General features: G+C 40.0%; 1 protein-coding gene across 2 annotated transcripts; it reads left to right on the forward strand.

Moving 5' to 3' along the window:
- The first annotated feature begins 3,173 nt into the window (after positions 1-3,173).
- Positions 3,174-27,277, forward strand: TMEM62 (transmembrane protein 62). Of its 2 annotated transcripts, none has more exons than XM_068399557.1 (14): positions 3,174-3,370; positions 6,676-6,787; positions 7,437-7,574; positions 8,690-8,735; positions 12,486-12,627; positions 14,666-14,790; positions 14,939-15,061; positions 15,610-15,765; positions 17,500-17,659; positions 19,319-19,432; positions 20,389-20,473; positions 22,034-22,138; positions 23,019-23,137; positions 24,070-27,277. In XM_068399557.1, the coding sequence occupies exons 1-14, from the start codon at positions 3,182-3,184 to the stop codon at positions 24,394-24,396; spliced, it is 1,941 nt and encodes a 646-aa protein (XP_068255658.1). In that variant the 5' UTR covers positions 3,174-3,181; the 3' UTR covers positions 24,397-27,277. The 2 variants fall into 2 exon arrangements, with proteins under 2 accessions (XP_068255658.1, XP_068255659.1); XM_068399558.1 differs by lacking the exon at positions 3,174-3,370 and adding an exon at positions 3,575-3,580.

The following is a 27,277-nucleotide window of genomic DNA, read 5'->3' on the forward strand; positions in this document are numbered from 1 at the left end:
GCCCGCCCCCCGCGGCTCCCCGGGCTGCACCGCGCAGGCGCCGCCCGCCCTTCGCGCATGCTCCGCGACGCCGAGTCGCCCTGGGCTGAGGGGCGGTGAGGGGGGGTCAGCGGTCCGTCTGCCCGTGCGCCATGTCCCGGGGGCGGCAGGGAAGAGGAGGCTGATGACTGAGGGCGGGAGGCGAAGCGAGCGCGGTCGCCTTGGCCCGGCCCAGCCCAGCCCGGCCCGCTGAGGAGCGCTGTGAGGGGCTGGGGAGTCCCGGACACGTCCGGCAGCGGCTCCTGCCTCCCACGGGAGGCCGAAGCATAGCGCTTCCCCAGGGTCTGTCAGGGCGGTCGGCAAGCGAAACTTGTGTTGGTCCTGCCTGTAGAGTTAGTGGGTGAAGCTCCTCTGCGGGCACTTAAACAGCACAGTCTGGGTGTTCACTTAGGGCCCTCCACTAATAGCAAGAGAATAGCTTAAGTGATTTTCATACACACTGATGCAGATTCATATTACTTCAGTAGATATGGCATATGTCTCCCATTCAGGCTAAGCGAAGGCAAAATTTTATGGACTTAGTACAGGCGTAGGAGGCAGCAGTAGCTTTAGGCACATGCCTGTCTTCAAGGTCAAAATTTTTCCTCCACACCTCCTTGCTACAGCATAGTATAACTGTTCTGGGTACTCTGCGTTTGCTACTCTGGCAGATTAGAGCACTTAGGAACTTGGCTAATAAGTGATAGACCTGGCCTAAGCGCTGCTGGAAGTTTTCCAGATTGTGGCAAACCAGTCCAGTTGTGCAGTTCCCTGTGTTTGTACCTTTCTAGGGCTGGGGAAAGAGGCAAATAGCTACAGCTTTGGGCCTTGCAGGCATACATGCTAACCACCTATCGAATGTCTATGTCTCTGTGTTGAAGACGACTGCCTCCTTCCATTGTAGTGTTACTGCTCTAAGCCTCCAAGCAACTCTTCTGTGTTCCTCAGTTACCAGTATGGATGGGATGGAGTTTGCAGGTGACCTTTTCAGGTATATTCAATAGATTTTTCTCACTGTACCTGGCCACAGGTCCTCTGGAAGTTCTTCTCTTATGTACATCTGACTGTAGCTCTTCTGCAGTAGCTACCACTCATCTTCATTTTAAGAAGTCACTGCAGAGTTATTTACCTCATTGAAATCTGTCACTTAAAATTACCATGTAGATGTTGTCAATGAGACAGGTTTAGGCATGAAACATAAAAAAAACACCAAAGTGAATTTTGCCATTGAATCACTTAACAATCAATTCAAAGCTTCATCTAGTTTTGTCTGTACATGTTGCAGATCTGCACTCAATCCTTTTCAATAGCATGGCTGACCATCTGCAAACCAGCAGTGGTGTTTGCACAACAGCCAAGTTAGACTGTGATTACTGTTGACCTCCTCATGTTTTAGCATCAACAGTAGCAATTGTATAATCCAGTTTCCAATGTAGTCAAGCAAGAGAAGCAAGGCTGTGATTCCAAGACAGCAACAAACATGCTCAAGCAGTGGGAGGGTTGCCTGCAGTCCCCTCTGCTGCAAGAAAAGCATCTTGTGTGGCTGTGTCTTTTAGCTGAACTAACAGTATAGTTTTGCTTTACTGTGGGACTTTTAGAAGTTATGCTAATATAAACCAGCTGCTTTAGTTGAACAAGAGTATAGACTTATTAAACAAAATCATACAAAAAAAATAAAGATTTGGAACCGACATATGCTGGGAGACAGCAAAATAAGTGGCAGTGAGCCTCTGAAAAAACAAGTTGGCACCACTACCCAGGCAGAAATGGCACAAAACACCAAGATCTCCATGGGTACTCCATAGTAAAGTAATAGAGGAAATAAGAAGAACAAAACAGGAATTCAGATAAATTTTAATAGAGACAAAATGTTGAAGCTTGGCAGTCCTGCTTGAGCTAAAACAAAATGGTAGATCTCCAGGAAGAAATTGTGCAAACCCTAGTTTTCAAGATTACTCCCCAAGATTACTGGGATTACTGATTGCAAACTGTTGATTTAAAAGCAGTTGTTTGGGGTGTTCTTTGCAGGGAAGTAGGAAGCAGACAAGCAAGATGGAAGACAGCTGAAAGAACCAAAGCAAACACATTAATGCCCCCAAAAGAACAGCTAAATTATCAAGAACATCTAAAAAAGGGTGTAATATATTAATATAGCATAACTGATCTGAAAAGTGTTTTTCTTGATCAATGCCAAAAACTGTATCTCTTTGTTCTATGACAAATCATATGAGAAGAGTCAAGATAATGAAAATTAAGCAATATTGAATTAGAAAGTTCTAACTCGGAAAAGTTGTTTGAGAATACTGCATTAAATATCAAAGAAAACAGTGATGTAAAAATGACAGAAGCTTTTTCAGCTAAGCTCATGCTTACGATGGTAAGAAAAAAATCAACAGCAAATGCAGGCTGCAGTTAGGAAAGCAGAGAGTTGATAGCAAAGAATAACTTACCAATTATAAAGCTGTACAGTTGCTATAGTAAGGCTTAAAATGGTGTGTATGAAAAATATGTTCAAAAAGCCACAAAAAGACTTTTTAGATATGTCAGGAGCAAAAAAGGTCAGTTGCCTAGATTTATGAGCAGGTGGAATTATATACACTGACAGGAAAGGAAAAAAAATGGTGAATGTTTACACGGTGCATGTGGAAGGAAGCGGGACGAGACACTCACCTGTCCGCTTCAGGCGCCTTCTTTTGTCCCGACCGTTCCTGACCGAAGAAATGGCCCGAGGCCGCCTTACGGTACATGCTTCCCCCCGAATCACGGAAATGGCTTGAGGACTAATGCAGACCGCACGTTCAAACAACGTTTCGGCGTGTTTTGTTTTAGCCTTTGAGGCACTTCCAGGCACCCCCTCAGCTGGGGGGCAGTGGGCACGCTCAGAGCCCAGGGCGCGGGGGCGGCCGAGAGCCGCCCGCACCTGCCCGGCCAGGGCGAGGGCGGCCGGGAAGCTCCAGGCGGATCCCACAGCCTCGCCCGGTAAAACCGCCAGAAGCAGGGGAGCGCCCGCCTTCCCCCCTCGCTGGCATCGGTCCTCCGAGCCAACCATAGACGAGCGGCAGGGACGGCCCGACAAGCTGAAGAGGTGGGCCGCGACGCGGAAGTGCTGAAGCCCGGCGGCGCTGCCCGGCGCTGGGCAGGAGGGGCCGCCCGGGGCGGGCGCATGGTGGCAGCGCGGCGGAGGATGCTGAAGCTGGCCGTGGGGCTGCTGGCGGCGGCCGCCGCCGTGGCGCTGCTGCTGGACTGGTACACCCCTTCGGGGGCGCCGCCGCCCGCGGGTCAGCGCCGCCGGCGACGGGCCCCTCAGCCTGCCCCCGGAGCGAAGGCCGCCAACCTGCTGTGGGTGGTGCAGGTGAGCGGGGCGGGGCCGAGCAGCGGCCCGGCGCCAGGGGCGGCGGTTGGCGCCGCGCTGAGGTGCGACCGCCCCCCGCTTTTCGGGGCTCCGTAGCGGGGGAGGTGGCGGTGCGAGCCCACCGAGCGGGGCGGAGAGGCGGGGCGCGGCCGAGGGGCTCCCAGCTGCGGCGCTCCCGCGCTCGGTGAGAACCTGCGGCACCTTCTCCCGGTAAGCGCTCCCCTTTGCCGTCCCGGAGGCTCGCAGTCGAGCCTAAGTTACAGGTGCTTGGCGAGTTTGCTAGACTGCCCGAAAGATACGATGCGCGTGGTAGAAGCGGGTAATGAAAACTCACCTGATTATCACACTATCCTATATACTGCATCGGTACCCGCTACGGTATTATCTAATATGCCAGTGAGAAATGCAGGCTCTGCCTGCCCCTTTCCCCGTCCAAAAGTTGTGTGGCTAAGAAAATAGTTACACAGATCTTTAGCAATAGAAGGTACTGGGCCAGTACAAGAGTGATGTATGTTAGGTTAAATGTACACAGCTTTGTTTCCAGGTTGAACGTAAGATCCAAATTAACCCATCACAGTCTTGGAAGTAAACTGTCGTGTCTGGTGCTTCTGTGGCCTCTTTTCTGACTCTTCCCCCCAGAGCATTCCTGAAGCACTTATTGTATAACTAACGGCAAGCTGTTTATGCATTTGCACGTAATCGACAGCTGAGATGTCACAGGGGTTGCTATGCAATTCCTTATAACAAATATGCTGCTTTTACTGTTTTGCTTTTATTCTAAAACTTAAGGACACTTTGCCTAAATGTGTTAGCTGCAGGCAGTGCTCTTAGTGCATAAGCCGGCGTATGATTAGTCCTTTTGTTCTCTCCAGTTGCTATGCATTTTCAAAGTCAGTTTTTCCAGTAATTATTCCTTAAGTGACTTAAGGCTTATCTTTACTGCAAAATAGATTTCAAGATGAGAGATATGCTTGAATTAATGTAGATAAAGCCCCTATCCTGAGTTGCTATCTTGAAGAGAGTCAACTACAGCAGCATATAGCAGCTGCAGAGCTATGTTGACAAGCAGTATGCACAGCTCCATACTTCTCTTGCCATGTTCTCTCTGGTTGTGTTACTTCAAGTGGAGTTCTCCCAAGGATAGGTCGTGGCACAGCTAATTTGAGACTTGGCTTCACTTTCAAGTGGTTATGTTCTCTTTCACATGTGCCCTTTAACAGCTGCTTTATCATTGACCAAACTTGGAAATTAATCAAGCACTAAATCCAACATTGTGCCTGATGATGTTGTGGGAAACAGGCTTCAGGCTCCCTGGTGACTCCATAGGTGTAGCCTAGGTCGCTGGATAGAGCTCAGGATGATCCGTTCATCCCGCAGCAGTTCCTGCCTTGTTCTTCCTCCCATCCACAGGACTGTCTCTTCTTAAACTGAACTAAATTGCAGTCTTTGTTCTATAATCTTGTATTAATGGCTTTTTCACCTTGCTTATAGCAGAACTTCATTTCTTACCCAGTGCCTAATAGGCACTCTAGTTCAATATTTGACAAGCTTACCGCTGATTTTTCTCCTGTTTCTGTCAGCTGGATGCGTTCTCCTGTTCCTATAGGCCTTGTAATTCTCCCTTGTTAATGCCTGCCTTTTCTGAGCCACATCTCTAGATAAGGAATGTGGATGGTGATTCCTCCTCACCACTAAGTCTCTTCTAAACCATTTTGATGAAAGTTACTGCCTATGATGCAATGAGAGGGCCAAGTTTCCACATCAGTCAGAGGGAGGGGAAAGAGACAAGAAATGCAGCAAGTGGGCTTTTACGCTCATTTTGGGAAATTAAATACGAACATTACGAGCTTTTCTCCTTGCCCACTGAATTCCCTTTTATTGGAGCATCTTTTGAAGTTAATTTAAAAAAAAAAAGGGAGAAGCTCCACTCTCAAGATCTTCATATTTCATAGCTTTTATTAATGACAGAAACTTAGTCCTGGGACACTGTAACTCTTAGAACTTACAAGAAAAGCCTTTTGTAAATCTTAAACTAGTATCACAGTAGGGGAAAAACGTGGGAAGATCTTGTAGAAAAATCAGTCTTATTGAGGTAGTTTTACTGTGCTCTTTGATTCACACTAGCTTGACTGTATCAATAAAAATGAAGTTAAGGATACGTCTAAAAGTGTTTACCCTTTTTATCATCCAATTCTGATCTAGGCAAAAGTTCTGTATAAGTAAATGGGGAATTTTCCTAAGTGGAATTAAAAAACTGTATTCAAGCAATGTTTTCTACATATTCAAATGTCTGAATAAGTGGAAGCTAAGCCATTTCTTTTCCAAGGTATTTTATCTGGATTTTTCAAAAAGGAAAAAGCTTTACAAAAGCCAGATTTGTTAAATTGGATGTAAAAGTTAATGTTTTTATGTCTCAGTTAGTGATATCGTCAGATGGCCATGAGCATGTGTTCACTGTTTCTTGAGCATCAAATACCATTTGTCTAAACTGAGGAGGATAATTTATTAATTGATTGACTGAAGTGGAATGGAAAGTGGAATTGAAAGCATTCACCCAAGATTTATTTTGGACAGACCCGAAAAGCCACAATATTGAAAAAAAAAAAACCCAAAACTTACTTTTCTTATTTTCCCCTTCCTGACCTGTATGATTCTTCTGATGCGAAGGCTTTGACTGTTTGGTTCAGAAATGAATAGCATCTTTTACAGTTATACACAAGTTGTATCATCATTTCTTGGGCAATCTCTGCCTTCATGAAGGCACATGGAATGGGATCTAAACACACTCATTAGCTCCATTAAAATGCATGGGTAGAATGTTAGAAATCCTTCCACCCAGCTACTGGAAATGTCACACCAGGTATGAAATCGGTTATCAGCATGCTTCAAGTCCTAGGTAACTTTAACCTATTCTTGCTTTGCAGAACTACTTATTATTCTCTCTTGCAGCAAGATGACTGTGTTGCACCAGAGAATTTGAAGCTCACAGAATTTGAAAGTCAACAGGCCACTTAGAGCCATCAAAACGTGTTTAAGTACTTGCCCATATTATTGTATGCCCTTAGATTTCAGGAAATTTTTATTGATGTAAATGTGATTTTAGGGGTTAGAGATGCAATATCATATGCTTGCTCTGCTTTTGTTTTCCCCTAGTCATCCACTTCTGTTTCTCCCTGTATCCCTTATACTGATATGAATCACTATGACTGCTCTTATGTTGCATTCTTATATACTTGGCTTTGCAGAACAACCTGGGCAGCAATAACCCTCTGCTTGGGACAGTGTTTCATTTTTCTCTTTTGCAGGTGTCAGATATTCATATCAGTAGATTTCGGGATCCCAAAAGAGCTCCTGACTTCGAAAAATTCTGTTCTGAAACAATTGATATAATTCAGCCAGCACTAGTTCTAGCAACAGGTAAGCAATTCAAAAGTGTGAATTTCCTGTTGAATGTGCTGTCAAAGGAAGAGCAAATAAGCAAAATTCTAGGATCCCAAGAGAGAACTTTAAAGCCTTAAGGTATCTTAAGCAATTGAAATGGAATTGCAGCTGAAGATAGACTGCTAGAAGCAGATGAGAATAACTTCTGAACTCAAGAGAATTAGTTTTTGTTCAATGTCTTAAGTTTGATGGTGAGTTCCACATGTATTCTATGTAACAAAGACATAATTATGCAATATAGCTATTGTTTTCACAATACTTGTTGCTACATCTTAGTCCTTGCTATCAGCTACCTTCCTTCTTGTTCGCCTGGTTGTGACTCTATGTCATTCTTTGTATTTGAAATTACAGAAGCGAGCAGTTTTCTTTACTTTGGCATGGCGTTAGTAAACGTGCTGCAGTGACATGGTCAATAGATGTTTGAACAGGCTGTCGCATCTGCATTAGAAGGCATTTACCCTTATAGTAACCTCTGGGACCAGATAACAGGAATGTCCAGATTGCACGCAGGAGGCCTGCAGCCACTGACACGAGGAGGCTTGGATTGCATGCTTGCCTAGTTACAGTATTTGTGGAAGCTGTATAGGCCTCTAGTTATATCTCATATATATTTGTGCGCTTTCAGGTGACCTGACAGATGCTAAGACAAGAGATAAACTGGGATCTGAGCAGGTAGAAGTAGAATGGAAAACTTACCAGTCAGTCCTGAAGAGGTCAAGAGTCATGGAAAAAACCAAGTGGATAGACATCAAAGGGAATCATGGTAAGAAAGAAATGAAGCATCTCTTTCTTTCCTGTGATTACAGAGCTGAATAAGGCAAGTTAGAATATAGAGGAAAAGTGTTAGTACTTACTAGCGTGTTAGCGGTGGTTATGAGTCAGTAGAAGGACTTGCCATCCACATGTCTGCTCTACTGAGGGCACACTTTGTTTCCAGGCACTTAATGGAGTTTTAGTACCAGGGAAGTAAGAGTTCATTTATTGCTTTTGCCTGGCAAGCGGTAGAAGGTAGCTTCACATGTTAGTTTCCAGGTCATTAGTTTATATACCTCATCTTTTAATGGAAGGGCAAGCTGTAACCTTACCCTACTGAAGAAATGGTTACAATTTACTTTTCATAGACTTCCCCACAGAGGTTTAAGTTTAAAAGTATCATGTGTTCAGAAATTAAAGGAAATTTCGTTTCTTTTCAATAGAAAGATCTCATGGAAGTGTGTACACATCATAGTTGTCGCTACATTCTAAGCAATCAAACACAAGCTAACAACACGTAGGCTATATAAGCCAGCTGTTACAGGAAGGCTAAAACTAGAAGGCCTATCACTGGGGAAAAAAAAAACCCAAACCTGCATGCTTTATCACATACAGCCCGTATATGACATTTTACTCCCACTCCCTGATAGGCTTCTGTTACCAGCCTTAATGGAGAGGTGGACCCCAGTTGCAGTACAAACCTCCCAAAGTCACTCTCTGTTTTACACATGCTGTTCTCTGATGCTATTCCTACTTTATTTTCCTTGGATGAGTTAGGTTTTACTTCTAGAGAACACACCCAATCCAAAAAGCTTCTGAAAAGCTTTATGGCCAAAGTGGAGACACGTGGTTAGCTTTTAGCCACTAAATGACAATTGACACTCCCACAACAACTTTATCTTTGAATTGAAACTTAAATGAGAAAACTATTCCCACTTTTAGGTCAACCGCATCAAGTATATAATGTCTTCTCTGCACAGTTAGACAGTCTGCTTGTCAATTATGCATTTAAAAAAAAAATAGCTCTTCAGTGCCTGCCAGGACTGCTTTTTTAGGAAATAATACAGAGATCAATGATCAATTTGATCTGAAAGTTTCTTCATTTCCTTTTTCTCTCCCGTACAGATTCATTCAACATTCCACACCTGGATAGCGTTCGGAATTATTACAGGTACTTTTATTTACCCTATAGATGCTGTTATATTCAAGGTCAAACTTGCTAAACAATATTCTGTTTTCAGTTATCATGTATATGCTTTTTCACTGACTTTCCTATAGTCCAGAATCATATTTGCTATCCCCTCTGTCTTTTCCATTGCCAGTTAGTATATCTGCCTGTGTCTAGGAAATGTTCTGTGCGCTATGTGTTCTGTTCCCTCAGAACAGTTGTGTGATATATTTCTGTAAAACCAGTGTTCCCAAAGAATGCTTCACCTCCTTAAAAAAGATGAAAAAAGAAAAAGAAAGCAAGAGAAACTTCACTTTTTTAATGTTGTTTCTGCATGCCCAAAAGGGCTTTTCATGTCACAGAATCACAGAATCACAGAATGTTAGGGATTGGAAGGGACCTCGAAAGATCATCTAGTCCAATCCCCCTGCCGGGGCAGGATTGCCTAGACCATATCACACAGGAACGCGTCCAGGCGGGTTTTGAATGTCTCCAGAGAAGGAGACTCCACAACCTCTCTGGGCAGCCTATGCCATGCCCATGGCAGCCTATGACTATGCCCATGTCATATGGGTCTAAATTTTATCTGAGCCATTTCTTCACACCTGAGTCATTTTAGAAAGCTGAAAGTAGAGAAGCAAGAAGGCAGATGATGATGATGGGTGGACAAATGTTCTTGAGGAACACACTTGAGATTTAAATGTGATGATAGGTGAGGAATCGTCCCCCTCTTCAGCTGGCTCTTTTGCTTGAACATTGTAAAGGCAGTCTCAGTTGTGACTTGTGTTTAACTTCTCAGTTTCTCCTGCCCTTCACATCTGAACACAAAATCTTTTCTCATAATTTTGGTGGTGCTTTCAACTTTAACTCTTTAGAACTGGAGGAGGATTTGGAAATAAAAATTCTACTTTAATTCAGGCTCTTAAGACATCCACTTTGCAATAAGAACACAGATTAAACATCTGATGGTTCAGTTTGCATCAGTTCCCTGTGGCCCAGCAGGAGTAGGTACGTTTTCCCATAAATTCTGTGGGATAGGATCCTACAGCAGCTGCATTTGCAGGAGAACACGGAATTCACATGTGGATTTACCATGAAGGGATGAATGTATGGTGCTAACAAGGCTTTTGCATGTGCTAGTGCAGTGCACATCCCTGTATCTTTTGCCACAGTTGTGGCTACATGACAATCTAGTATCAGTCTTCCACTCTAGTTTAAGGCTACTGTCAGAAGTCCTAGTGACACACATGGGAAGATGTAGCACAAATGAATCTGCCGGATCATCCCTGAATTGTTTTTTGGCCTGGACAAGCTTCCTGTTTAGAAAGATATATGGATCACCTGCCTCTAGTCCACACTGAAGATGCACTGATAGCAGAAGGGATTGGAAAGGATTAGGGTGAAATTTCAAAGCAATTTAGCCAACCTAAGAATTTCGGAGTGAAATTCTGAGTCAGATGAAAAAGTCTTTGCTTATTAATTAACAGTCCCTTGCTAAAAAAATATGTTCTCATAATGTTTTTCGCTTCATTATAGTCTGTCATCATAGCAAAATAAAGAAACTTTAATGAGATTTATCACCCTTTCTAAGACTGAAGAAAGGCACTAAGAGTCTTCAAAAGCAGTTAAGCACCATTAAAGGCAGAACTATCTTTGCAGGGACAATTTTATTTATCTGATGCATTAATAAAATATAAAGATTAAGAAAATTTTAGTAAATGTGCCACACTCTAGGAAGAGAGAAAGGAGATGGCAGAGTGAAATGGAGTCTTGTAGAAGCTTATTCTTCTTCCCCACCACTGTGAAGTTAAACAGTCAAAAGGACAATGTCTTTGTCTTTTTTTTTTGTCTGAGCAGCAGTAAGGCACTGTCTGCTTGCCTTTATGTGATTTCTGAACAAATAATTCATTCTTTGCTGTACACCTTAGAGTGCTGTAGCTTGCAGATATAAAAATAGAGGCTAGGGCAAACAGTTATTCAACACCACATTCTGGTGTTCATTATGTATCAAAATTAAAGAAGGCAGCAGTTGTATTGAAATACAATAATATTTTTACACAAAAACATGGGTTCCTATTTTATGTCCACAGCATGAGCAGAGGATGAATCAACTGTTACACACACTTTAAGTGGGACTAAAGGCAGAAATGTTAGGATTATGATACTGAGTTCCAGTTTTCTTATTGAAGTACATGATGTTCATAAAGGTAACATTAACTTCAAAAAAATAAACATTGTGAAAAGGTCTTTATAGCATTGGAAGTATTGATTTATATCTGAAACTTGTTTTTAATATATTGGCTTTTATTCTGTTCAGGTCAACCTTTCTGGCAATTTTATTGTTTATTCTGATTGGTGGAAGAATAGGAATATGAGCTGCTTTCTGGATGGCTGTATTCAAACTATATTTATCATCTGAACTCAGGGATGTTTTAACTTCCACATATCATGCAGAGAGTTTAAAAAAAAAATACACCAACAAACAAACACGCACAAAAAACCCCACAAACCCTCCCCCCCAAAAAAATCCAACACAAAAACCCAAAAGAAAAGAAAAAACACCCCCCACAATTAAACCCAGTAAGTTTTAGTTAATCTCAGATTTACTCACAATCATTTTAGATACAGAATGTAATTCTTAATTGAGCAATTTAGTTGGAATGTTATCTGTCTTTGCCACTGGAGGATATGTGCAATTCCTGTCTAGCATAAGGTATCAAAAGCATTTCAACTGTAGAAATTAGAAAAACTGAAAATATCTGTTTTCAATGGCAGGAGAGAAAGCAACGTATATATTCATTATTGCATGTATTTATCATAGCCAATATTAGCATAAAACCATGGGGGAAGAAAAGTGGAATTAGTTGACATGTCTTTTAAGTCCTTCCCTGCTTACAGTTCTCTCTTAGAATATTCTAAGATTAAGATTCAAGGACCTAATTAACGTCAGGTAATGTGCAAAAGAGCAGCAACCCTTTTTGCTCTCGGCTTTTGTTCTTTGAATGAAGAATTCTGATTACGTTCCACAGGTGACAGGAGAACTAGTAAGATTTGATATGTCAAGAAACAAGAAAGCAATTAAGCAAGAGGAAATGCTGCATTCTTTGCTATGTATAAGAGTTGCTGTAGCGTAGTGTCTCTGTTTTGGATCTTTTGGAAAATAACTGAAAATGTTCAATATTTCTTTGGTTCAAAATCATATTCCATTAGCCAACAGCTGATCATTCTCCATCAGAGTAACTTAAGAGATCTCTAACAAAATAGTGGAGACAAGACTTGATGTCCCTGATATTTCTAAGTAAGCAAGGAAAAACCTTTTTGAAAAAATTCTTTCAGATACCAACAATAAACACAAGACAACGATTTTTTTTCCTTTGCAGATCTCCTTTAATTAAGAGTGGTGTAAGATCCTGCTGTCCTGTCATCTTGCCTATCTGTTTTGCATTGTTTATGCTGCTGGCCTATCCTTTATCCATAAAAGTACCATGTTGCTCAGGCAAAGCGTATTTATGCTAACATTTTTTTTAATTCTTTGTATGCTAACCTGCTGCTTGTCTTAACACATGACCCATGTAATGCATCTTCTTTGAAGTACAGACTTTTCAATGGCATTGATTTTTAAGATGAGACTTTACTGCAGTAACAAGGAGGAGCTAGATCTAATGCAAGAAATCTTGCACTTATACTATGCAGGTCACTTTTATCATTGCTGCAAGCTTTCCTAACAGCAATATTTCCATTTTATTTTGGCAGGAAATACTCTGCCTGGCATAAAGATGGCTCTTTCCATTACATCCACACCACCTCTTTTGGGAACTATTCATTCATCTGCGTGGATGCCACACTCAGCCCAGGCCCTAAGAGACCCTATAATTTCTTCGGGATTTTAAATGTGGTATTTTATAAGTCTTGGCATTCCATTTTGCTGGCTATTTTACTTCTGTAGTGGTTTGTTTGGGGTTTTTGTTTGTTTCTGTAAAGAATTTTTGGAAAGATTTGTGTTCATCTAAAAGAGTCTTTACATTTTTAAGTTATTATGCATGTGGGACATTTATTTACAAAAATTAATGTGTCACAACATATAGAATATCTGTGTTTTCTCTCTTAAGAAATAATCCAGTACAAAAATGTCAAATTAGACATTTTAAGGACACTGTCAGTCGTTTCTTAGCATTCAGCTAGACTTGAATGATAATTTCCTTATATGCTGTAAAGTTTAAAAAAACAACCAACCAACCATACTCTCTAATTTCACTCCCTTTTGCTTTGTTAGATGCTTTTTCAAATTAATATTACAGATGAGAGAGTTGCCCTTATCAATGGAATAATGTGAAAGATAATGCTATAAAGAAATGTGTCATTTATGAAAGTGAGGTCTGATCTTCTGAGACCATAAAATCACGTGTTATTGTTTTGAAAGAATAACATCAATTCCAATATTGAAATCACATATCAGCTTAGATAACATCTTGCTTCCCTTTGATTTTTCTCTGTAGTTTGTTGCTATGCCATTGTTCTTGAGATACTCTTCTGAAGTGTTGGCAGAGAGTTACTGTGTTCTGGTAAACAGATGCCATATTTTGCCTGTGATAACAGCCTCAATGAAAAGTAATATGTTCTCCCTCTAATCTTGTCTAACAGAGGCTTGACATTTAATTAAGTGGTTGTAAAGCGCTTTGTGATACTTAGATGAAAAGTGATGTAGGATTGCCAAGTACTGTTCTTGTTGTTTACTGTAATCCATAGTGGGTGCAGCAGATCTGCAGACAAACTCAAGGAGCTAAGAAATGCAGCTGAGTCTAGAGCTTTTGTCCTTGGCTGCAGTAAGTCAAGCATTTGCTTGCTAATTACCCAACAGCAGGAGTCCAAAGAGCATAAGTTGCAGATTTTTGCACAAAACTGAAGGTAAAGGTAGATAGCTGTAACTTTGTTAAGAATTAAACCTCTGCCAGGAGTTTGAAAAATAAATTAGATTTGTATCAGTGATTTGATTGCATAGCTTAGGTAAAAATATTCTTAAAGCCCAAATTCGTACAGGCAAAGGAAATATAATTTCACTTAACAAGCCCGTTACATTAACTCAGAATGGTATACAGAATCCATTCTTTTTCAATATACCTCTATTTCTGTTTCCTTTATTCACGCCCTTCAGCGTTCCTTTTCAGGTAGCAGGAAAAAGAATATGTCAGTGGTTCTCTGGGTTACCCTAAAAGATGATCTGCAAAATGGTGAAAGAGTGGATTTGTGTTCTTTTCTGGCTTTAGTTTTCCTGCCTTCTCTGTTAGACTTTGAGGTCTTGTTTGTATTGGGAGTCTCTCTGGACAGTCAGTGGTTGATTTAATATTGGAAGTCAAACAGCTAAAGGAGAGAAATTTTACCTGCTGTGTGAAGTGTTGCTTCTGCTTAACTTGAACAGCAATGGCTGAGTAATATTTCGAAGATTCAGCATCATAGTTCATCCAGTTAAATGACTGAAGCATATGGTGCACAGTTTCTGTGGTCTGTCATGCCTATAAAAGGCCATCTAGGAACTCAAGAGATGGTAGGGATGATAATTGTAAGGTAAAGATGTTTGTAAAATCAACTCAAGTGTATTGTCTTTGACTATATAAATAAGCAGTAGAAAGGATAGAAATATCATTTACCAAAATTTTTCTTTATATTGCACTTTTCCTGTGTTCGATTGCAAGGAAAGTGTTGAATGTCTTGTTTTCACTTTCTTTTTACAGCATCGGGTTTTAGGGATACACCTGGTAGTATGGTTTGTTCATGCACAGGTCCCTGAAGCAACTGAGAGTATTCTCTGCAAAAAAAGGATGAATTGCATTATTCATTAGTTTGTTTGTACTTTCCTTTTGCTATTCTTTCCAAATAGCTTCAATGTTAACCAGGTTTGGTGGTTTGTTTGTCTTTCAAACACCTTCCTGTTTCAGAATCAAATGAAAGAGCTATCTTTGATGGCAACAGAAACTCTGCACAGCAATCATACTATCTGGTTTGGCCATTTTCCTACCTCAACAATCATCTCCCCAGCCCCAGGAATACGAACATTAATGAGGTAAGATCTTTCTTTTTTTCCTGTATATTTTCAGTCTGAAGTACATTTCTTGCCTCTCTTCACATACTTGTCTGTCACTTTTCAGGTTTTCTGCAGTGGTATTTTCCTTCCCACCCAAATAATCACAATTCTGATGTTCTTTTATTAGTTCTGCCACAGCCTATTTATGCGGACATCTCCATACAATGGGTGGGCTGATGCCAGCCTTGCACAGTCAACACCGTGGAGGCACTCTGGAACTCGAATTGGGAGACTGGATGGATAACAGGAGGTAAGCAAACCCTATGTGAGCAAATTATTACATGGAGCCTACCTGGTTGTGGTGTGATTCCCTTTTGTGCTGTGTGGAGAATTTGAATGACGCATTAGATCTGCCTGACTGGTTATTACTATTAATGTATAGTAGTATATTAGCTTTTATTCTGTAATAATCCTAAGAAAGATATGTGTATGCATATAGGAAGAGAGCACACTGGGGTCTTTGTTCATGACCAGAGTACCTACCCAGACACTGTAGTAATGTACATTATATTTGAATTCTTTAACATAATGTTCGTCTGTCTGATTCATGTGCAAAATTCAATAGATCTTGACATTTGGAATTTTGAGTGGTGCTTCAGTGATTTATAATCAAATGAACCTGATCAGAGGTAACAAGCTGTACAGTTAATACAGCAGAGTTGGTTAATACAGGATCAATTACAGAAGAGAATAAATGAAAAATAAATCAAGCAAGTTCTGTTTAGGAACTTGGGAAGCATGGGAATCAGCTGTGCATGCAGTTTAAAATTTAACAAAATCTTTTTCCTTACGTTATAGGTACCGGATCCTTGCGTTTGATCATGACCTCCTTAGCTTTGCAGATCTTAACTTTGAAGAATGGCCTGTTGTTCTCATCACCAATCCCAAATCCTTCCTTTACAGCAGTTCTGCTCATGAACCACTAGTCAAAATTCTTTATTCCACTCATATCAGGTACCCTGTAATCTCTTGATTTCACAATATTTAACAATATTTTAATAGTTGGGGTCTTTCTTGGCTATAATGTACATCTATATTTATATGTATGTACACAAAACCTGTTTGGTTTTTTTTTAAATGCATGTGTCTCAGAATTTACTTTTCTCTGGAATATTGTTCCTGAGAGCTCATTTTGTATCATATCTGTGATAAAAGGTGATTTTCTATATATATATAGTAGTAATTCATGTTTGTTTTATTTATGCAGTTATTTCCCCTAAAGTCAATTGAACTTTTTTATGTAACCAAAGCTGGTAGAGTTAGATTAACACGTAATCTGTGTTATTAATCTCACATGTTCACTTTGCCTCCACTGATTTCAGGATGTTGTCTACGTATTTTTCTAAGTGTTTTCTCTATTTGTTGCAGACTTCTTAGCCTCTTGTGTTTTCAGTGTTACATCCCTTATATATTAAAACATCTTAAGCCTCTGCCAATTTTCATATTTATTTTAAATCTGTCTTTCCATTTCTACCTTTTCTATTTATTTTTTTCACATTAGGAAGCATTTCTGTACCGAGAGAGTGGTCAAACACTGGAACAGGCTTCCTAGAGAGGTGGTTGATGCCCCAAGACTGTCAGCGTTTAAGAGGCATTTGGACAAAGCCCTTAATAACGTGCTTTAACTTGGTCAGCCCTGAATTGGTCAGGCAGTTGGACTAGATGATTGTTGTATGTCCCTTCCAACTGAAATAGTCTGTTCTGTTCTATTTGTATTTCAAATTTCTATGCCCTTTCCAACACCTTACATTTGCTGTTAGACCAATATGCATGAAATATATGGGTATATTGCATACACAGAATTACAATCTATAGAAGTTTGTCATACTTTTCAGTTAGGAAGCAGTGTCCCTATTAAGTCTACCTACTTTCCAGTTTCCTATTTAGAACCTTATCTGAACATTCATATGATTATATTAAATATATGAACTGGTAGAATTGTTCACCGTAACTATATGAGACTTCTTTATTTGACTGAAACATTCTCTGGAATGCCTTTTGTATTACCAGAAATGAAAGAAGTTGGGTGTGCAATATATTGAGTCTATGTTAGTATCACTGTTTCTCTGAATATAAGCACTGCCAAGTGATACTACATTTGTTGGTTTCTCAGATCTGTAACACCACTCTTGTGTTCCACTCCATTTCTCATAAATTCGGTTACAAAGACTGAGGGGTTATATTCTGACTAGCAAAAATTTAAAAAAAAAAACAACCAAACAACAACAATGAAAGAAAAAAACCAACCAAACAAACAACAACAAAGGACTTTGGAGAGAGAAACTGGCAATTTTTAATGAAGACATCTACAAGTATTTGATTATGTGTCTCTGTGTGTGTGCAAGAGGATGCATCCCACTTGTGTTAGCAAATGTTTTGACAGCAAGAGTTCTAAGATAATTTCTGCCAGGACCTGAGGATCCCTGCCACCTTTTTGTCTGTTCCACAGCCTGGTTTTCTATCCTGTTCTTCTGCACAATACCATACAGAACTTCTTTTTTTAACTGTAGAAAAGAACTACCGTGTTACCATTAGCCTGCAGATATTTCACTGTTTTAATTTCTAACTCTTTTGAACTCTTAAGTACAAGGCAGCATAATCTTTAAGGACCTCTCTTCAGAAAGTAATGACAAATATGCAAGTCCTGTAACAAATCTGTTTATTTTGCTGTTTTCATTCACTCCTTAGAATTCTGGCCTTCTCTCCTTCTGTCATTACCTCTGTCAAAGTCTATATAGATGGAGTTCACTTGGGGAATGCGCATCAGGTGTCAGGCCCTCTCTACGTACTGAAGTGGAACCCGCAAAACTACAGTGAAGGGTTCCATCACATAGATGTGACTGTCCAGGTAAGGTGCCTGTTGGCATTCTCTGTATTGAATTTTTATGTTGACATGTCTGCTCCATCACCTTTCTGCATCACATAACTAGGGACAAAATACATGATAACAGACTTCCTTTCATATTTGTCTGCTTACAAAAAACCAAAGGATTTATTAAATGAAAAAACACTGACTACTGAGCACTAAAACATTCATAAAGCATCTGGACAAAAGAAAGGATTCTTATTTTTCATGAGAAATATAATAAGACACGACAGAAGAGCAAGTAATTGGTCAAAAATGAATTATTTTGAGTAACAACTTTTAAGGTTGTCTTGGAAAAAAATATAATCGGGCTTGACCAAGGAGAATAGGAAGTAGCATCATGTTAGTGCAGAAGGCAAAGGAACTGGATCTGGAAGATTGGAATGCTGTCTTCGATTATCTGTTTTAAGTTCTTTTCATGATCTCTTACAGGCTGACAGTGAATACAGTTTCTGTTTCCCAGAACATCAGACTTGACTGATATTAGATTACTGGGTGAAAAAAACATTTTTCAGTTAATGCTTCTGTTCTTGGTACTATGTTTTATTTTTATACCTTCAACTGGCCTTCGAAGAACTCAGTCAGACTGGTCTAGCGTTCCGCACATTTGTGCAATAGTAATGGGAAAGTCAGCTTTGTCCTGCTTGGTGGAATCCAGCTAGGCATTATTTCTCACAGGACAAGAGCAATACTGCTTTTTTACCTAATGGCCTTTCTGTACTGACAGTGTTCTACCTCCTCACTTGTTACCAATTTCTGTGATGCTTTACTTGAAAGCTGCATTTTACAAGTGGTTTGGTTTTTGTTTTTTTTTAATGATGATGAAAACATATGCACAAAACTGAGTAACATTTGAAGAGGGTTATACAGGCCTGCATAGCAATAGTTTGCTTGCAAATACATGCTTGTTGTCAGAGAACAGAATGGGATTTTTAAAAAATTAATTTCATCTCCCCTCACATCATAAATCACTATTACATCTAGTAACTGAATAGTTTTGGGAAAGCAAGGAGGATGAAGCATTAGCTTGAGTTAGGTACCTGGAGAAAATATGAATACTCAATTGCTGTACATTGTTTCTGGGACCGTTCAAATACTGTCTCAGCTGTAATCACACTAAACATACTGGATCCTTTACTATAAATAAACTATTATGTACTGGAAGATAAAGTGTCAGTGTTACACATGCAGAAATATCAAACTGTTGAATAAATGTAGCACTGTTATTGTTTATCAATATCAGTTTCTAACAAATATGCCAGAAAAGAAGCACAACAAAGCCTCAAAATAAGGCTTTGTGTTTTAAGATGGGCTGCTATCTAGAATTGAGCTTTCAGAAAACAAGTGGTGGTGGTGGCCAATAAATAGTCACTGTCTTCCACAAGTTGCTGAATCTCTGAGAGGATCTCCTTCATATGTAGCACTTTCAGATTATTATCTTACAATCACCAATTTACTTGAAACTACAAAATTGACAGTAAGTAATCCTTTGTAGGTAGAAGTCTTTAATACAGCAGTATGCCAGACATGCATGCATCAATTGGATCTTTCCAGAAAAGCTGCTATGGCAGTGAGCAACTTTAACTAGATATTTTGTGCACTGCTGGTATCTAATTTCTCTCTTATTTCATATCAATCTAGGATGCTTCAGGAAGAATTAGTACACGGGGTCATATATTTGCTATGGAAGAAAACCTCTCTCTTAGATTTGGCTTTTGGCCGTCTGTTATTCTTCTCACTGACTACTATGTTCTAGTAAGTACTTTCAACAAAACAGCTGTCATTCCGTGTTGGTCTCCCCAGAGATTGCAGGAGGCATTTTCCTAATTCCTAGTAGACTTGAATGCACTTTGCTTTTTCCAGATATGACTCTATTGGAACTTCACAAATATTTCAAGTTTCTTTTCTCAAGTTGCACTCTTCAAACGTGAACGTGCAGCAAAGGTTCATGCAAACACTTTACTTCTTGGATTTAGTCACAGTTGTCCATTTTTGGGCATATGTATACACACATTTTGTGCAATCAAGAAATGGAAAAGAAGCTACTGGAAATAATAGAAAAAGGAAACATTAAATTCAAGAAAACTTCACTGTGATCTGTTGCAATATGTGTACTGGCAAGAATGCTGGAAAAAGTCTCACATCACCTGCTGACATTATAGCTAGTTCTAGCAAAGAGGAAGGCAAAATTCCCGTTGACTTCAGTAAGTTCCAGGTCATATCCAGAAGTGTTACAGCTCAGTACATGCAAAGAAGTCATGTCATAATAGTTTAAGTGCACTTATAGAACAACATAGGAAAGTCCACATGACTGTATCATAATTGGCTCAAAATTATTATATTTTGTTAATCAGTAACCGATATTCTCCACAATGTCTTGAACTGCAGTTCTTTTCAGTACAGTGCTCAGAAAATGTTTTACATAGGGTGTGTATTTATGCTTTTTCAATGGATGTGTTTTACAAACCCTGGTTTTGGATGATTCAGGTCTATCACTTTCAGCCATCCAACTGAATTCAAGTCAGTAAGATGCAAGTCCGATAACTTAGAAACTCTTAAGTTTCTTTTTACTCTTCAGTTCAATGACACCATCAAGCTTTGAATATGCATTTCAGTTACAAATCTTTGTATCATTCTATCAATGTCCATGAGGCATGCTCAAAGGCAGCTGCTGCTCCAGGGCTGGCTTAGAGTTAAAACTGTCTTTTCAGGCTCGTGTGTTCTTTGGACTGATTGTGCTGATTCAGATCGCCTTGCTCGTTGTTTTCAGATACCTCCAAAAGCCAGCACTCAAAGGTATGAACCAATGTTTGTCTGTTGGTATTAGAGGATCTATTTTTCCCTAAACTTTTTTTTACAATTTATCTGTATGCTAACAATATATAAGTAATTGCACTGTTAATCACCATTTGCATTTTGCATCTAGTACTATGGGGTTTGATTGCATTCTCAGAAGCTGCTGTTTTGCTTGTACGGGGACCCAGAAAACTTCCAATATATCAAATAAAGTAAATTAAAAACTAAAAACTTGATCAGGTATCTTTGTTTAAAGAAAAATGCAATTAATTGAAGACTAAAGGTTTCATTTTAATTTTCTCACTGAAGAATCCAATGCATAGGGAAAGGAATGTTTTATTTTGTATTAGTTCTTTATGTGTGCTTGTTTCACTACAGCTGGCACAGAATTCTCTGTCACTTGAGCGGAGAAACAGATTTCCTTCTACAAAAATAGTTTTTGTTAATCTTTGCAAGGAACATGAACAGGCTTGAGTCTTTCTCAAAATAATATTAAGACCAGTTCTGTCATAACTTGATATTTTGTTTGTGATAAATCTGGTAAACGAAAATTAATACTGTTAAGCTCATGGTGTTTATCCTTTAAACAATTGTTTGAACCACACCTTACTAACGAGATTTTTGTGGAAGCCACCTCCCTTCCTATTCATGTCAGCGTATGTCCCTCCCTTTATACTTATTATCACGTAGCATCCTGAGGTAATTACAGCAACTGCTTACATAGAAGAAGAGATTTTCAGTTGCCTTTATGGAACTCAGCAGCTAAAAATGAAAAGAGCTAGCACTCTGTGATCAGCTAGGACCCTGTAGACCATGACAAATGTTTTACAAATTAGTGAACAAATCTGTTAGAGGTGTTGATTTCCAAAAGTCAAGCTTGCCCTCTGGGAGTTAATGCTTTGTGAGAAGGGTAGCCACATAATAGGTGAAACTCTAAAAGCCAACTTTTATAGGAAGGCTCTCGCAATCTCAATTTATGAATTGTCTGCTTCAGTTAGAAAAATGAATATTGCTTTTTTTTTGCTAATATCACACTTGTCAGAATGCTGCCATTTTAATGACTAGCCTTCGTTTTATCTGAGTTGCTATCAGATCTCACCAAGTAGATTTAATCAAAGAAAATTCAGTTAATCTACTCCATGCTGACCTCCCTTTTTTGGGTTTGCACAGTCACTGTTTTGAATCTCTTTCTTTTCATTTAATATGAACCTTCTCCGTGTTTTTCATTCTAGCTAACTTCATTTTCTGGGTATAGAATGGTCGTTCAGTTTTATTTGCATACAGTAAGTGTACTTATTTAGAATGGCAGCTTCTTCTGCTGTTTTTAACATAGATTGTTGTATTTATCGGTTCATTACTTTCGGTTATCACAGTAATAGTAGAAATGCATTCCCTTGCGTTTGTTCTGCAGACAGACCAAATATTTTTATATTTCTTATTTAATAGAATGAGTAAATAATGTGCGGATTTGTTTCAGAAAGACCAATATATTTTTATATATGTGTGTGTGTGTTGCAACCTGAATCAAGTGTATTTTTCTTAAATGTTGTCTCTGTTCAGAAAAGCCAGGATTACTTACTCTGACCTCATATTCCCTTCATGTCTTCAGTAAAACAAACACCTTCTATTACTCAATTCTGATTCTGAATTTATACACCATTCTGGGTAAGTAACCTAGAGTACTGGAGGACATAAATTAGTATTTTTAAATTACACATAAGATTCTGATAAAAAATGAGACTTCTAACATCTTGGAGAATGGGGGAAATCTAATTAAGTTACAAAACCTATGTGGAACTTGAACAGTTAATGTCCAAATAGACTAAAGGTTTGTTTGTAAGAGCCTAACTTAGAAGCCCTAGAATTAATGAAACATTTAAAGTATTAAATTACTCTGAAAGCAAAGTGAGTATTTTTAAATTTAATTTGGTTTACACTTTGAGTAAGATCTGGTTGTACCTTGCTGTAAAATGAGTATATGGAATGTACATTTCACACGACGTGTCACTAAGACATCTCATCTCCAATGCTAACAATTTTAGTTTATTTCTCCTCTGATAACGTGTTACTAAAATAGCCACTTTCTTGGCAGTCAGTGTAGGATGCATAACATAGTGCAGCCTGCCCATTCTGACTTCTAAGCTGAGCCAAGCTGGAATTGTTTATGACCATGTCTTTCATATGTCTTACTGTAATTCTGGGAAAAGGCCAGCATTTGAAAAGATCTATTTTTTTACTTCTCTCATAAGGAAAATGTTATATATGGTGTTGAAAATCATCACAGAGATGAAACCAACTTAAAAGTATTTTCATTGCATGCCACAACTCATTGGTGTACCATGATATTTTCACATCAGGAACGTTCATCAGATTGCTGTTTGCTGACGATGAAAACGTTAGGCTGATTGCTGCAGACAAGCAATAGAGGAGTCATTTTCCCCAGTTAACCACTTTGTGCTCAGCAGTACAAAGAACCATGTGAAAAAGGGCCATGTCTATATTGTATTTTCTGATGGTGCTGTATGTTTGGTTTCCTGTCTTTCAGGACCATGGTTTGTAGGTGAACTGATAGATGGCCAGGTGGGGGCCTGTTTTTCCTTTGGGGTGTTCGTTGGTGGTACCTTCTTACAGGGCAGTCTGACATTTGTGGTGGGCATTTTACAGGTACATATTTATAAAACTAAGGCTGACAAACCACTTTCTTCTGGGAATTTTTTCTTTTTTTTTTTTTAATAGTTTTATAAAGAAAGGAGTCTTGGAAGGATAGAGGTTAGTGGCCATGCCTCACTATAACAGCTCTTTGTTTACCTTCATGCACATTTAAAGAGCAGAAATGAAGGAGGTTGTGCATTATTTTCTCAAACTTCTCTTTTCCTCTATTTGATGTTGCTTTCGACTCCCTGGATGTCTGGATTAGAGGCCATCTCTGCAGATTTACCACTCCAAATTTTTGGTTCTTTTCGTCCTCAGCTCACGCACAGGTTGCAGTGAATAAGCAAAAGGAACTGAATGGCCAGGGCAGCCCTTGCACACTGCCTAACCCTTCAGATCAGTAGGTGTCACTCTCCAAGTACACAAGTCCAGTTTTCCCAGCAGTCTGAGCTGGCTGCCGTCTCTGTATTCCCAGCTGCCACTAGTCTGAAAGAGAGGGTGTAGTTCCTTGGCATTTAAGCCAGACCAAGCTAGTGTTGCCTCCTTCATGGTCCCTCCCTTACGCCAGTGCTAACACTTGTCTGACACCACAGTGAGCGGGGTCAGAGCGCTAAACTGACATAAGGACCTTCCTTCTTTACTGTGCTAGTATTTTGCCAAGTCTAGCTCCCTGAACCAGCTCCAAGAAAGGTCAGATGCATGTCAGCGCCTCCCACTGCAAGGGAGTGGGCAGGAATGCTTGGCCTGGGACTGACGCACAGGCAGCCACAGCTCTATCAGCTGCAAAGTCTTGGAAGTGCATCCTGAGATTCCAGCTCTGGGAATTGTACTCAGCCCTTAGAATGGGACAGTTTTATGGGCTCTTATCTTTCTGTGCCCTCATGTATGTTACCCAGAACACTTGGCTTGCTCATCATCTTATTTTTCTCTGCTCTTCTTTTCAGATGTTGTTTTTTAACCTGCCATTAACGGCCTATCTGTGCTGGTGCCTGTTGCTGCGATGCCAGGGTCACAGCTTCCGTTCTCACATCCGTCACGTCCGACGCCTCATGGCTCTGCTTGTTCACCTGGCAATGGCACTCCTCCTGGCCTGGCAGGTCTACTCCTGCTATTTCCTGCAGCGAACCTATGGGACCTTGGCTTTCTTCCTCTCCCCAATGAGAACGTGGCTGGTGGCGCTGACCTCAGCTCTGATTTATAAAACCTGGACACTGGAATCATCTGAGCTCAGAACTTACATAGTAGAAATGAAAAACTGTCAGAGCTCCTGAAGTACAATATAACTACTCAAAGTTCTTTGACTTAAAAACTGTGAAGGCACAACCTATAGTTTTGTGATGCTGGAATTCCATATAGCCCAACTATTAGGTGTTAAGATCTGAAGCGGCACCTGCATTGCTACAGAGCTGTATTAAATAGTAAATGTATAACAATATGTATTTAATACTTTTATTGTATTTTATTGTATTATACATATACAATATACTGGTGTCTACCTAGACTTTAGTAAAGCCTTTGACACCGTTTCCCACAGCCTTCTCCTGGAGAAAAGGGCTGCTCATTGCTTGTATGGGACAGTTTTATGTGCATCGCCAGGTAAAAACTGGCTGGATGGCTGGGCCCAAAGAGTTGTCGTGAATGGAGTTAAATTCAGTTGGCGGCTGGTCACAAGTGGTGTTCCCCAGGGCTCAGTACTAGGACCAGTTCCCTTTAATATCTTTATCAACAATCTGGATGAGGGGATCAATTGCACCCCCAGTAAGTTTGCAGATGAGACCAAACTGGGCGGGAGTGTTGTCTGCCTGAGCGTAGGAAGGCTCTGCAGAGGGATCTGGACAGGCTGGATCAATGGGCCAAGGCCAACTGTATGCGGTTCAACAAGGCCAAGTGTTGGGTCCTGCACTTGGGGCACAACAACCCCATGCAACGCTACAGGCTGGGGGAAGAGTGGCTGGGAAGCTGCCTGGTGGAAAGGGACCTGGGAGTGTTGATCGCTGGCCGGCTGAATATGAGCCAGCAGTGTGCCCAGGTGGCCAAGAAGGCCAATGGCATCCTGGCTTGTATCAGAAACAGTGTGGCCACCAGGATGAGGGAAGTGATCATCCCCCTGTACGTGGCACTGGTGAGGCTGCACCTCAAATACTGTGTTCAGTTTTGGGCCCCTCACTACAAGAAAGACATTGACGTGCTGGAGCGAGTCCAAAGAAGGGCAACGAAGCAGGTGAAGGGTCTAGAGCACAAGTCTTATGAGGAGCAGCTGAGAGAACTGGGGTTGTTTAGTCTGGAGAAAAGGAGGCTCAGTGGAGACCTTATCACTCTCTACAACTACCTGAAAGGAGGTTGTAGTGAGGTGGGTGTCGGTCTCTTCTCCCAAGTAACAAATGATAGGATGAGAGGAAATGGCCTCAAGTTGTGCCAGGGGAGGTTTAGATTGGATATCAGGAAAAATTTCTTGACCAAAAGGGTTATCAAGCATTGGAACAGGCTGCCCCGGGAAGTAGTTGAGTCACCATCCCTGGAGTATTTAAAAGATGTGCAGATGTGGTGCTTAGGGATATGGTTGAGTGGTGGACTTGGCAGTGTTAAGTTAACAGTTGGACTTGATGATCTTAAAGGTCCTTTCCAAACAAAATGATTCTATAATTCTATAATACATGTTATATAATACAGTTACACATTATACCTTAATACAGTATAAGCTGCATAATCTCTATAATAGGGGGGGTTGTGATACAGAAGATAGATGTCTATGAATCACAAATGGAAATGTTTGCTCATTACTGCTGTGAATGGAAAAATATTTTTAATTCATTAAATTCTTGATTTTTATAATGCTGGGGAAAATGAGCATAGAACTTGATAATGAGCTCCAGGATTTGTACTTAACTTTGCTTTTTATTTCAAGATTTAAATATATTTTTACAAGACTAACTACAGGACTAGACCAGATGTCTTTATGAAGTAATGGTTATTGCAAAGGTGCTGTGGTGGCCTTCACAGGAAAAGTCCTATGCTTACACACTTTTTCAGTTCATACAAGCAGTTTATAGGCTGTTTGGTGTGTATATGTGTACTTGTGTTTATGTTTACCTGAGCCATGCCCTATTGGTCTTGTCCTGGGAGTGCTGGCTAATTCACATGCTCACTCTCTGGGAGGAAGTAGTTATGTTTGCAACTGCTGAGGTTGCCAATTTCGCCACACCTGACCAGTGAAAGGAGAGTGAATGATCAGTGTTGCTGGGATTCCCAGCTGTAGTCAGAGTTCAGCTTTAAAACAAAGAATGGAGACAACGTCCTCGGGATGGGAGAGCCTGAAGGAATCATGTGGTCTGATGCCTATAATGTCTGTAAGAGAGGGGGTCAGGGCTGTATTATTTCTGGGTCTCAGTCAAATGTGCCAAAGAGTGACCTAGGAAAACTCACTTCTTTGTTTTCAGTTTTTCTAAGTCTAAAAATGATAGAACAGTTACATTTATGAAGAACGTAATGATCCAGAGCCAAGAGAGCTGAGGTGCCTTCATCTGTAAAGTAAGGAGAACACTGGCCTGCTTCACAAGACTGCTGTGAGTGGAACATTTAAAATACTTCAGGTAATTTTACAGTAACTTATTTATGGCTCCTCAAGAAAAAGGAGGGGTAACTTATTTATGGCACCTTAGAAGAAAACAGCAGTGACTGTAGTAGAACATACAGGAAAATAAATTGAATTGGAAGAAAATATTGATTACAATTAAGACTTTTTGTTATTTCTAAGATGACAGTTTTCCTATTCCTTAATTCCGGTTCCTCAATAATTGATGATATAATGGGAGAGTAACGGCTCTCATTTACATAAATTAAATACACTGTTAAGAGAATACAGAACGTAATTTCTTGCTACGTTTGTTTTGCAAAGCTATTAGAAAATCAAAGGGGCAGGGTACTAAATTTACTTGTGAGAAACACTACTGAGAAATTAATAATAAAACTGCTATTTTGCCATTAAATTACTTTTATGTGATCAGGAAGCATAAGAAGTGGCAATAAAATACTTCATATCTATACTCTGTGACAAGACCCTGTTCTGAAATTAGACTTTTTTTTGTTGTAGCAGTTGATTGCAATGAAATAAAATCTCAATGTAATAAAATGTCTATGGACTTGAAAATCTTA

This window comes from Nyctibius grandis, chromosome 4, assembly GCF_013368605.1.
Source record: "Nyctibius grandis isolate bNycGra1 chromosome 4, bNycGra1.pri, whole genome shotgun sequence".
Classification (NCBI taxonomy): domain Eukaryota; kingdom Metazoa; phylum Chordata; class Aves; order Nyctibiiformes; family Nyctibiidae; genus Nyctibius; species Nyctibius grandis.